Source organism: Hesperophylax consimilis, chromosome 9 (genome assembly GCF_061612785.1).
Source record: "Hesperophylax consimilis isolate HC1 chromosome 9, BYU_Hcon_1.0, whole genome shotgun sequence".
Lineage (NCBI taxonomy): Eukaryota > Metazoa > Arthropoda > Insecta > Trichoptera > Limnephilidae > Hesperophylax > Hesperophylax consimilis.
In genome coordinates this window covers 16,440,307-16,453,513 of record NC_142844.1, presented here as the reverse complement: position 1 = coordinate 16,453,513, position 13,207 = coordinate 16,440,307, and the positions used below count along the sequence as shown (strand labels likewise).

Sequence of the window (13,207 nt, the reverse complement as noted above, 5' to 3'; positions counted from 1 at the left end):
CAGATTATAGTAGTTGTCGGATAATGTAGTTGTCACATCTTTAAAAAGTTATATAAAGTCATGGAAAGTGATGAAACAAAAACTTTATTAACTGGGTTAAGTAGGTTAGGTTAGGTTTACATTTTTTTCATTGTTTCTAATGATTTTATATCACTTTTTAAAAGTGTGTTGATTTGTCATTGTGTTGATTTATCATGGAACCCTTTTCACATATAAGGTCTGAAAAAGAAAAAAAATCCAAGGAAGCAAATACTTTCTGGTGTGAAATAAAAGTGGTGTATTAAAAAAAAATTATTGAAAAGCACAAGGGCTCATAAAAATATGTTGTAGGAAGCTGATAAAGGCCATGAAAACAAAATAAACCGCAAAGAGACTAAAAAGTTGGAATAATTATTTTACCATCCAAGCATCTGGAATCCAGGAATGTGCAACAAATCAGTTTTAAGTTGCCCCCCGTTTGTAATGGAACTTCCCAGTACAACTCCAACCTGCTGAGAGTTGGCCACTAGTTCCGTATGCCTCAACCAACCACCGTTCCCTTGGCCATCACGGAATCTGAAAATAAAATGAATCATAATAACAAATTTAAAACATAAATAAAATAATATCATTGAACAAATGAGACATGTTTTAGTGTGTATTAATTACCTCTGAAGGAGAGTGGATTGAGCTCCCTGACCAGAACACAAGATGACCAGCAGCCTCATGGCCCAAATAACAGTAGAAGAATGTACATGAACTTGCATGAAGCTCATCAGCCAGTCGGTACCCAGAACTCTCGCAATCTCCTCACAAACAATACCATTCACGGTATTCCTTTGAGTGAACAAAAGTCCATGGAGCAGCTGAAGACATCTATTTCTTAGCAATATCTGTTCCCCCTCTCCCTCTTTTTCTCCATCTCCTTCTCTCAAACTTAAATCTCTTTCCGATTGATTCGATGGAGGGATGGTTGAAGAGATGAACTGGCCAAAGCAAAGCAGATCATTTGGTCTTGGTTGCCCTCCTAAGAGAACACTGAGGAGATGTAATAGTACTTGTTTGGTGTTAGAGTTCTTGACTTCAGGTATTATGTGCAGTAGCTTTGTGACCAGTTGGAGTTCCCTCATTGTCCTCAAGTTATGTGTTCTATGAGCAGCTTCAGTAGCTAGTTCTAACAGATGTTCCAATAGAGATTTGATCAATCCACCTGGTGCTCCAAGCCACACTTCCAATTCACATATAAGGTCCTGAAAAGCCATCAAATTGGGAATGGAAGAAGTTTCTTTTTGGCTATCCACAGTTCCGACCAGTCCAAATGTAAGATGAAGAATATGTGAGTTTAATAGCTGCCTTTTTCTCTTCAACAACATGGCTAGCGTCTGATATCCCTTGCGTCTGTCCATTTCTGCTTGAGCCGATTTGTTTGACCTGACAACACAAACCAGTGCTTTGACCCCAGCGTACAAGCTCTCCACATCCTGGGCCATTGCTATAAGTCCTAGTAATACTGTACAGCCGCCAACGGTGTCAATCTAGAAAGAGAAACAAAAAAAGGTCAATTATAAGTGATTGCCAAAGAAAATTGATTATTGAGATAATTCACATGAATTTGCTACCATTTAATCTAAAAAAACATATTATATTTACCATAATGGCCGCTGGTCTTGGACAGAATACTCTGACACCAAGATATCCCACAACAGTTCCGCCCAAACACCTTGCCGGTCCTGCCAAGTGTCCAGCTGAGTTGTGCAGAATTCTAATTGGAGTGGCATTCTCATGAGAAGACATGCCTAACTGCTTAGCTATAGCTTTATTGTCCCATTTGCTGTACACCTTGCGTATCTTGGCCAGGGTAAGCTGGGACATGGCTTTGGCGTTGAGGCCAAAGATCACTTTCTCCTCAGTGACCAGCGGAGTGAGGGGCTCTTGGTTTGGACCAGATATGTGAGGGGCTTGGAGAGAGCCAACATAGTGAGGACCAAGTTGAAATATAGTGGCTACTGTCTGAGGGCTAAGAACCTGAAAGCAGCAAAATATTCATTAGCATATGTAAATAATGTTATGTTAAAACCAGTGTTATGTTAATCCTCTACAATTTACCTCTTCTAAGAGCAGAGCAGGGCCCTGTCTCCAAGTGAGCCTTGAATATCTCCTCCAAGGAGGAGGTGTGCCGATGACTCCATAAACAGCACTGGCAACACTCAGAGTTGCAGCACCGCCTCCAGGATTTACACTGATATAGTGTAACTTGCCTGAATGCATGTGTTGACCTAAAATTAACAAAAGCAGGTCAGAAAACTTAACTACATAATGTTGTACGTAACATCGAGAAAATTATGAAATGTAATAAATTACCATCCAGGTACAGCGAGAAAGAAGAGTTTTTGAGAACTGCCCTGTTGAGTACGAGGGTCAAATGATGCCACTGTCCTTCATGAAGTAAGTCGGGACACCATACTCTGGCACCACACTCTCCGCTACCTTCTGGTTCCCATTCTCCGACATCTGAATCACCATAAACATTATAATATCATTAGAAAACAAAGCATCAATTCTAACTCAATGAAATCCATTGGGTTGACAAACTTGTAATACTGACATTATTTCGTAAAATGATAAAAGGTACTGATGTGGCTTACTATTGGGCACAAGCGTTTCGTGCGTGGATACAATGATGGCTTTATCCCTGGCCGACAGGACAATGGCGAGGCAGACGAGATGCTCGTCTCTGGAGCTATTATTCAGGTTCCTGACCAGCGTCAGAAGGCGAACGCAGTGGGGGTCTGTGCGTGGATCTGAAAACTTGTCTACGCAGATCCAAGTAGAGTAGGAAAGGCCGGTCTGGGGAGGGAATACCCTGTCACCTGAAAGCACAAAGAAATAATAAGTATACATTTTGAAATAACTGATTCATCCTTGTTTAAATATATTGAAAAACATAGGATAAACAAACTAATGAATGGCTATGAAAATATTTTACCAGATCCGATACCGCCTGTAGTTGTGTTTTCTTGGGGACCCAGAGTAGTGATGTTAGCAGATTGTGGGGCAACGCTTGGCAAATACAGGCAGCCAAATCCTTCTGCTGACATGTCAAACTCAACAAATGAGGGTAATGTGCACGAACCATGAGATCTAAAAGGAAATTAATAATTTTACTAAGTTGATGTATACAAAAACAGGTTTAATGAAGAAAATTCACCACTATTATATTTTACCTGTAGTCTCTGGGTGTTGTCATCGATACAAGAGTTTTGATTCTGGTAAGTGGGACTGGACCTCCAGGTTTGCTTGGTGCTCCTTCTTCAGGTGAAATACAATTCAATGGATTTCCCATCCTCAAAAACTCCCTGCAAAAAATCAATCACAAGTGTCAATAAAGTCAGTTTTTTAGGCATTAGAGTACAAAAGGAGAATAATATACTTAACAGATAACAGATAAATAAAAAATTTGCTGCATTAATGCTTTTGTAGGTAACTGGTAACTTGATACAGGACAGGCACTGTCTAGTGAGGCGGGTAATCACATTATATTAAGTAAACAATACTTAATAAACGTATGGGTTGCTGGGAATGAAAATGATATGTATGTATGTACATAATTGATTGACATAATTAGTGCTCAATTACCTGAGATCTTTGGGTTCAAGTGACTGGGCAGCAAGCCTCTCCAGCATGTACTGCAGTGGAGCATGTATGCAATGCTGCTCGTCTTGCAGTGCCACCTTACCAACCTCCAATAACACGCCTGTCAGCACCGCTTCACACATGATTTGCTGGTTACGTTCGCTGGAATCATATGGATAAATTACAGTGAGTTTATTCATTAATAAGTCAGTCCATTGATTAACCAGTGGAATGCCAATGGGTCTCTGGCAAAGATATTAGAAGAACGAGATGTGCTATGAGCAGTTCATACTGTGTGGAATTGTTTTGCCCAGTGTCGCCGGTTTTGTTCACCAATACTACTGCACACACACCCAGCTTACGCTAAGGTATCCGCACTAATACATAGAACAAATTTCTGTGCGTACACGTCCCGACAGTATTCAAAGTACCCTAATTAAGTAGTACTTCGCCTACGGTCCGGCGGCCAACATAGCATATCTCGTTCTTCTAATATCTTTGGTCTCTGGAGAACGTGCGAGCATTCTAATATCCGTTTTAAGAATAATTTAAGTTTAAGGGGAATTGAACACACTATGCCTGGGTGGGACCCAAACACAATGCCAACTCAGTTATTGGACGGTCGAAAGTTGACCTTATGAGTTAGAAAAATGTATGAAAAATAAAATCAACATCGTTTGGGATAGTAAAACTTTAGGTTCCACTAGTATTTTTCTGTTTTATGCTCCGGCCTTCGACAGGTTAATTTATTGTGTAATTAGAGTCAATACTAATGCATAGAATAAAATATGTTGTCTGATATGGATACTTAAACTGTGGACCAATCACAAGGGTTAAATGAAGTTTACTAAAAGGCAGATCAAACATACAAACCTTTTGAAAACAAATATCTTGGATAGGATCAGGAACAAGCTTGAGGGGGGGAGCAGGATGAACGGACAAGGGTGTCACTGGAGAAATCAATAAAAATCAAAATACATAAGTCATAAATTTTAACATATATTATAATTAAAAAGGTGGTAAAATCAGTTTTTTTTAAAACTTTGTTTTTAAATACATAATATTATGTTGATATGTATATTCAGTAACTAACCTTCGTACAAGCGATTTTAGTACATGAGCAAGGTAGTCTTGAAGGGCAGTTGCTTGGGGGTGATTGCCGACAGCGTAGATGGATGGCAGAGATGGCAGTAGCTTTATCAGGCAGACAACCACTCCACCATGGACAACGAGAGGCTCCGGGTTGGGGGGAGAGAGGTTGAGGGAGGAAACGCAAGAGCGATTAGTCTCCAAAGAGCGCTGCCTCTGCAAAAAATTACGCACATAAAATATGTTTATTTTACAATTTGGGAGGCGGGTTTAGGTACCGCCGCCCCGGGAATCATTTATTGGATAACCAACGCCTTTGCCATGCATCGCCTTGCACCGTAGTGGGAAGGATATATTCATAAGTCCGTCACTCCTGGACACACTGATCCCTATATTCCTACCCAATCCTCATACCTTTTACCTTTCCACAACTTCCTCTCCTGCCTTTCTTTAAAAAAGACCCTCCACACAGCTTCCCAAAAGATGACATAGGCCTTAGGGAAATTATTTTCCTCATGGTTAATGTTAAAATAAAAAAAATTAAAAATGTATCAACATAATAAAACAAAAACTGAACATTGATGTAATAACCTTTTTTCATAAAAATAAATCAATTTATATAGAAAGATGTATTACGCTTTGTACACACCTCTGAAGTAAGAGCATTCTGCCTTGCCAAGCTTGGCGATCTCACAGACAGAGATCCACAAAATACAGGTTTCTCAAAGGCATCCAGGGCCACGTCATATAGCAGGCGGAGGATGATGCAAGCGTGGGCTAGTACTGGGGGGATTTCATCAGGTATACTGGAAATAAATAAAAAGGATGTTCAAAATTTGGGAAATTATTATTATTATGTCCTGGTTCATGGTTCATAAGTAACAGTTTAAGTTCAGAATACAAACGGGGTATTCAACGACACAATAAATTACGTACCTCGTTTCTAAAATATTTGAAGTAAACAGTGAGTGTAATCTGTCGTAAAACTGAGGGTCCACTGCGTCATTGTTGCTTTCAATATAGATACTTTGTGTGAAACATCCCAAGAGGCGTATTGTGTCACACAGACTTGTTGTGCATACCTACAACAAGAACGCAGTATGTATTAATATTGTCACGTGTTTATGTATAATATTATTAAAGCCATGACATAATGAACATCTTACTTCGTGGTAGAAAAATTTTGCATTAGCCGGTTCAAATCTCATGGCAGTGCTAATCGTATGGAAGACCATGTATAGTAAAGTTAATAGCTGTCTGTTGGGTTTTTCTTCACCGCCTAATTTTCCTTCCAAAGAAACTAGAACACTTGTCACATATACAAATCCTCCCACCTGAAAGCAATATAAATTTCATTTTAACAAACATTATTCATACTTTTTAGGTGCATCGTCAGTAACCTCACTTAATTATATTTAGTACATGTAATTGTGTAAAGAAATCGTAAGTGCAAATTACTTTGAAAATAAAACATACTTTTCTAAAAACGGTTCTTGTCCTATGAGATTCTCTCAGGCAAGCCAGTAATGCTTTTAAAATGTGCGTTTTTAAGACTAATGCATTTGATGGAGCTGCGTGTAATGTCCCTAGCAGTGCGGCCATATCGTCATCCCCTCCTGCACTCAACACCAGCTCTCTGATGATACCTACAACAAAATAATTCAAAACAAATCTGTATAAATGAAAAGAAAAATGTAAATGTTTGCTTGTTCAAAATATTAAATCTCCAAAAGTTCTTCACCGATTGCTTTGAAATTTTGACACAAAGTTGCATTGCGTGTGTTTTTATATACCTATATTATATAGATGTCACCTGTGACAGGTAAAAAAATGCATTTTTTTAAACAGCGTCATCTGTTGGACAAACATTTATTTTTTTAAACAGCACCATCTGTTGGACGTTAAAGCAACACGCGATTGTTTCTCTATCTGCACAGACAGACTAAGCCACATCAACGCGTGGCGGGTACAGCTAGTGGATTAATAAAATACCACAGTAATTTAATCATAGTATAAAGTATATAAAGTACTAATGTGGGTCATGTCATTTCCATAAAAAGCCTCCAAAGGTAAACAATGTCATGAAATAGATTCAAAACTGTGATCATATAAAAACTGGTGCCTGTTAATTGTACCAAATATGTATCATTAGTTTTTACATGTGCTAGGATATGAATGGTTCAAATTTTTGACTTACCTAAAGCTTTGCTTCTGCAGACTTCATAGATGACCATCCCATGAACACATTTAGCTCCCCCGCACTCTCTGAACACATTACAGTTGCTCACATTGCTGCTCAACAGGGCTGTCAGTCCTTCCATTACCAGGAAGCCAAGTTCATCCTCTTCACTTCCTATTCCGTCTTTTACAGGTTCATCACTCTGTACAAGTAAAGTGTCATTATGCTTCTTGCTTGCATTCTCATTGCTGTAGAATACTTTATTAGAGTCAGTGTTGTTGCCTAGTTCATTGTTGAATTTTTCTTTTTCCATTTCCTTGTCCTTAAGAATAGCTGCGTATCTAGACAAGCACGTCACGAATACCTCTAGCATACCCACTTCCCGGTACACGTCTTTGAAAATAATGTTATGCCTAGAAAAAAGACAATTAATACAGATTCACATATAAATATCATGAATACAAAAATTATATTACGTAAGTAAATAATGGGAAATCTGTTCAATAAAATCACCTATCTTAACCACTCAGAACATTAGAACGTCAAAAGACGTAAATATGATAATAGCGGTCAAGACATTAGAACGTCTTTTCACATAAACGCGCGAGATTTTACAAAAATTGATTTATTTCCATCACTAGTGTACGGATTCCCATGATTTAAAAAACAGAGTATCGATAATGAATAACGCTACGCGTCTGTATTCAAGAATATCTATGGAACATAGAGGTGCATTATCTAAGCCGATTGAAACTGTCAAGATGTTCGTTAATAATTTATTGCGTTTCTAAATAATTTATTAAAAATATTTTAATAATAATAATAATAATTGGATAATTTGTAGAGCGCCGTTTTTGTGAAAAATCACCTCAAGGGCGCTGTTTAGTTTAGTTTGGACGGTTAATATTTTGAGGTGACTAATAGTTTTTAAATATATTTGTTCAATATATAAAGTGTTATTTCTTTATGCTACTCAGAAAAAAGTACATTTTTCAAGGCTTTGAAATAATGGTAAGCGATTTTTACATATTTTTGACGTTTTCATAAAATGTATATTTAGAAACGCAAATATTTACGTATAACAACACAATGCGATAGTGGATTTCATAATCTTTCCAAAACATTTTTTAGAATGAGGCTACGTTTCCCAAAACGTGAGTTATGAAGCTTTTAGTAAAACTCGTAAATAACACAAAAATTATCACGTTCTGACAGTTCTCAAAGGTACACATAATAAATAAAATTCTAGGTCTGAGAGGTTAACAGACTGATAGAAAAATTGATATCAAGCGGGAATACTGTGTTTGTTTTATCAGTATTTCAAATGAAGGTACATATTCCCAAAGAGTTGGCATTATTGATCTCTGTGATAACAATGCACAGCCGAGACACAAAAAATGTGCACCTAACATTTGCACACATACTATTAACATTTTCCACATGAGAATAGATTGTTTTAAGATACATTCTCGAATTTACTGTTATGTGTTGCGTTTAATTAGTAGAAATCTATTAAATTTTATATTAAGTATGTGTGTAAATCAAATTTAATATTGTTTATTATTTCATTTCAAAATGTTTATTATGTTTTCATAACCGGGTAGTAACGAATGATTAATGACTTAAATAGTATGACCATCATTATAAAACAATTAAGACGAACTTGCTATCATTAAAAAGAGGGAAAAACCATAATTTCAACAGTAAGCGCCTCACATAATTGATATTCTAAGTAAATCTCGGTTATTACAAAAATATTAATAATTTACAGCACATCATAAATTTAAAAATAGGGTAGGGGTAAATAAAATCATATAAATTAGTCGCCTCATCTTGGTATAACCACAGTTCGATAATGGCCTTGAAAGTAGCAACGGCTGACATAATAATAAAAAATTAAATACTTGCAAAACTTAATTATTTTATTGATAATTTTTTTTAAATCTATCTTGTGCTATTATTAAATTTCCTCCACGCTAAAACATGAGTCTCTTCAAAGCCTTCGTCTCCTTAAAAATCTTAACACAGTATTCCCCAAGATGACACAGGCCTCAGGTGTGAAATTAATAATCGTAATAAAAAAATTACACCAATTACCTTAAAATATTTAGTAGTGTTTTGATGCATATAATGCTGCAAAGCCACGACGTATTACACTTTAAGAGTATGGAGAGCGATATGAGTTCCTTGCATGGCACAAAGTTAAGTTGAAATACAATAAATTCAACCAGTTCAAAGAATTTCTCTTGAATATCAGCACTTTTGGTGTGTATTTTTTCAGAGAACTGACTAAGCGTATTCTGACTCTCCAGGATGAAGTAGTTGGCGTTATCGGCGTGGTATACACTGGATATGGCATCCAATATCGTACAGCACAGAGCTGGAGAACTGGATTTTATAAATACTGATTGTAAAACCTAAAACGAAACAATACATTATTAGAGGAATACATAATATTAAAACAAAAAATTATTATTGTTTCGCAACGAAAGATATGCACAAAAATATGACTGATCAATGATCAATAATTATTATTGATCATTGATCAGTCAGAGATTATAATCTCTTTATACATAGTCTGCCATAGAACAGGGATGTCCTTAGCAAGGCGGGTGAAAAATACAAAAAAAAAGATATGTTTTACTTTTTAATGCATTTTTATATTGCAGCAACTTGGCTACAACGAGGGGAGCGTCTAAATTTTCCATTACTCGTTACATCAGAAATAGATTTTTAAAAGTTTTATATACCTACCTACCACTACTATCACTATATTACGTATAAAATACGAGTATTATATAAATGTTCTTTTGTAAAATAATTGTGTTAACAAAATAATTTTTACGGTATATCAGTGAATCGTCCTTGTTATAACAGTCGATAATTATATGAAGATTAGTATTAGTGATGGTCAAATAAAAGCGAACATATTGTTACTAATTTTTCTGTTTAAAATATTCATTTGAGAATTGCTAATATTATCTCTAATGATTAAAAATTACTCGTTAAGTTACTCCAAAAATAAAACAAAATACAGGCGGGACAGAAGTAATGACCCGGTTTTGAGGTGTAAAAATCTCAATAAACTCAGAGACTCAAAATCTATTATTATTATGTGTATATAATTCCATTTTCTTAATTAAGTTTTGAATACCACTTCAGCAAGATGGTGGCCTTCAGAAGCAATACACTGATTTAGTCTATTTCTGAAGTTTATTTGTTTTTTATATCTCCTCAAAAACGGGTCATTTCTTCTGCACCAACTGTATCATTGGTAAATTGTTAATTATAGCCGTGAACTCGCTATTGCCATGATCGTTTTAACCAAGTTCGACTCTATTTTCTTCTACCAGTGCCCTCTCCTGTCTATCATGAGGGCAATCTTCACCTTGCGGGCTCGAGCTTGGAAAAACTCAGGGGCACTGCACTTATATCAGTCAAGAAGATTTCAAAGTCACGAGGTGCAACATCTTCATCTATGTATGTACTAAATTTTCCATGAACCTTCATTTTTGTTTTTGTACAATTTCACCATTTCTGGCAAATTTTATAGTGAACTTCTAAATTGATTATCCTAGCTGACCAGGCTATTTTGAGGAGGCAAAATGCGATCTTCCGAAATGATTACATAAATATTATGTACATGTTTTAAATCCACAATTTACCTGGAATGCTTGAACATTTCTCACTGCCTGCCCCCTGTTGGACGGCTGTGGCAGTACGAACCCGTGCAGCTGGAACAGGGCTGACGCGGAAGCATGGTGCGGCCGCAATTCTGTGTAGCCGCAAGAACACAACGAGGATACCATCAGCACTAGGTTTCTTATGGCGGCATTGCCCTCGGCTGACCTCGATCTCTCTTCTTCCAGCCTACAAGTTACATTGTGTTAATTATTTATTGATTGAAGGAATGTTTTGCAATTTGTACATAACAAGAAGTCAATTTGATTTCATCCGCTTTTTAAGGTGAAAATTACTCACAATCGTTTTTATTTATAAAAGAATATAACATGGATTTTTTTAGCTTTAAAATTGAAACAAATTTATGTATAAATTTGCATAGTGAATAGTAAAAATAACATGTCTATGTAGTATAAAAGCTTGCGTAAAAAAAATACTAATCATGCATTCTCAAAGCAAAACCGAAAACCATTTTAAAACATGACAAAATTAATATTCTCACCCTTCAGTCAATAAATCAGGAATGTGTGGTTTACTCTCTCTGAAATAAAACAAATAAAAGACAAAACGAAAATGAAGGTGCATTTTAAAAAAACATATATGTTTACGAAAGAATGATAAAATAAATATACTTAATATTGTAAACAAAAATAATCATCAACAATACAAGAATATGCCTCAAAGTGGTACAACATAACAACTAGTATGCAAATTAGTTTAATCACAAATAATGAATGGCAAGGTATGACCTTGCTTTAGTGCAGTAATAATATTGTCAACCATGCAGTTTACTAAGAATGAACATAGTATGTGAAAATGATAGCAGGAAATGCTCACTTGAGTAAGAACTCCGATAGGAACAGATAGCCTTGGCACGCTCGGAAGTCATCCAAGAGCAATTGACTTACGTCGCTTGAATCTTTAAGGAAACAAAACACGGCAACAAACATCTCGACGACCTAGAAACAAAGGAAATCAAAATATATTAAACTAAACTTAGACATTCATAACATTAATACATATAAAGGAATTAAGAATATTCCAATCAGTAAGAATCTTCTTTCATTTCTAAAAATATGTGTCCTATTTATAGTCAAACTCGATCATACAATGTACAGGAAAAGCTTTACGAAAAGGTTCTCGACTGAAAATACAGTTTATTCATCAAAATATGTTTTTATTATCTTAAGGACTGAATTCAAATGGCTTCAAGTCTGAATTCCAGGACTGAATTAAAATGCATATTTACAAATATCTAAAACACATACAATATAAACTGCAACTATAAACACCTGCCCGTAATTCGCGTTGTGGATTTAAAATATTATCAGCTAAAAGCACTAAAATTAGATTAAAAATGTAAATAAATCACACAGATTTAAAAAACCAAATTGAAAAGAATATTAATGTTAGGAACGTGGTTTAAATCCAAAATAAAGGTTGAAGACTGGTTTTTGATTTTATGAAGTAAAAACACTACATATTACTGAACATATAACGAATTATTGCTTTCTTTTATAGAAGCATGATATAATAATAACAGCAAAAAAACTTCCATAGGATTCAGTAGCCTAATTCACGGAAATTAAAATTTGTAAATTTTATTTTGAACTTATAATTATTAGATATTGTCTGAAAATACTGATTTAAAAACACAGTTTAATGTTTATTTTATGTATTTCCGGAAATTGCAAATTTCTTAGGACTGAATAAATTCTATAATCCCTGTGCGAAATTTTGGGAGCGCGTTTGGTAGCATGACTATAATCACAATCCATATCCATATATGTATATGGATGCAGTGGTGCAGAGGTTCCCAAACTTTTTTGCCCCGTAGACCACTTGCTGAATATTTTTTTTTCCGTAGACCCCCTGTCTGCCGAATATTGAATTTTCCTAAAACCATTAACGTCCCATGTGATAATCGTTTATTTTTTTCGTAAAAAGATTCCCTTCCCTCGCCTGCCCTACAACTGGGTGGCGATATAGTTCCTCTGTTTTTACATTGTGCAGTCAGAGGCGCCCTTGTGAGGTATTACACCAAATGAAAATGGAGCAGGATAAGCAACGGGAATTTCTTTCTGTAGCTGGCCCTACAGAACTGCCCCTTAAGTTTTTGTTAGCACTTATTCCGATCAGTTCTTCTTGTAATATGATATCCGATCCGAAATAAATTCCCGAAAACGGGGAATTTATTTTATTTTTAATAAAATGGTTTCTACACTTCTCTTGGATGCTTTATTGAGTGTTAGCAGTTATCTAAGACGACATCCTCTGATCTAGGGACTTCCCTGCCACGATAAAATCACTCCAGTGACCTGGTGGAAGGGGATGTGCGGATGTTCTGATTTGTCACAGGTTGCCATAAGAATATTGACTGCTCCCATTACTTCAGCAGCCACTGAGAGACTCTTTTAGCACGTTTAGTCGCATTCATACAACACAGAGGAATCGTCTAACAACTCAAATAACGTTTCAAACCTATCTGGTACTCGCAAACGCAAACATCCAATTGACTGTGCTGAGGAAGAAGAAAACGTAGATAATCCTGAGTCGGCAACAACTTCGTCCGGGTCCATTGATGTAGTATTTAGTCTATGTCCGGGTCGGATGAAGAAGAAGAATATGAAGGTGAAAATGGAAGCG

General features: G+C 36.0%; 1 protein-coding gene across 6 annotated transcripts in view; it reads right to left on the bottom strand.

Annotated features, from left to right (window-relative positions):
* The window catches only part of bchs (WD repeat and FYVE domain containing 3 bchs), a 50,114-nt gene that overhangs the window by 28,995 nt on the left and 7,912 nt on the right, over window positions 1-13,207 (bottom strand). For 3 of the 6 annotated variants that reach the window (XM_089635656.1, XM_089635655.1, XM_089635657.1), the window contains exons 7-25: window positions 11,399-11,520; window positions 11,064-11,102; window positions 10,546-10,750; window positions 8,978-9,297; window positions 6,899-7,293; window positions 6,178-6,347; window positions 5,868-6,035; window positions 5,638-5,783; window positions 5,351-5,507; window positions 4,706-4,917; window positions 3,616-3,774; window positions 3,204-3,335; window positions 2,966-3,120; window positions 2,625-2,849; window positions 2,341-2,490; window positions 2,086-2,255; window positions 1,630-2,004; window positions 649-1,514; window positions 400-555 (exon numbers count right to left, since the gene is read on the bottom strand). In XM_089635656.1, coding sequence (XP_089491782.1) covers window positions 400-555; window positions 649-1,514; window positions 1,630-2,004; window positions 2,086-2,255; window positions 2,341-2,490; window positions 2,625-2,849; window positions 2,966-3,120; window positions 3,204-3,335; window positions 3,616-3,774; window positions 4,706-4,917; window positions 5,351-5,507; window positions 5,638-5,783; window positions 5,868-6,035; window positions 6,178-6,347; window positions 6,899-7,293; window positions 8,978-9,297; window positions 10,546-10,750; window positions 11,064-11,102; window positions 11,399-11,520 — 4,322 coding nt within the window. The remainder of the gene's footprint in view (window positions 1-399; window positions 556-648; window positions 1,515-1,629; window positions 2,005-2,085; window positions 2,256-2,340; window positions 2,491-2,624; window positions 2,850-2,965; window positions 3,121-3,203; window positions 3,336-3,615; window positions 3,775-4,705; window positions 4,918-5,350; window positions 5,508-5,637; window positions 5,784-5,867; window positions 6,036-6,177; window positions 6,348-6,898; window positions 7,294-8,977; window positions 9,298-10,545; window positions 10,751-11,063; window positions 11,103-11,398; window positions 11,521-13,207) is intronic. The other 3 variants (XM_089635658.1, XM_089635659.1, XM_089635660.1) reach the window with 2 other exon arrangements.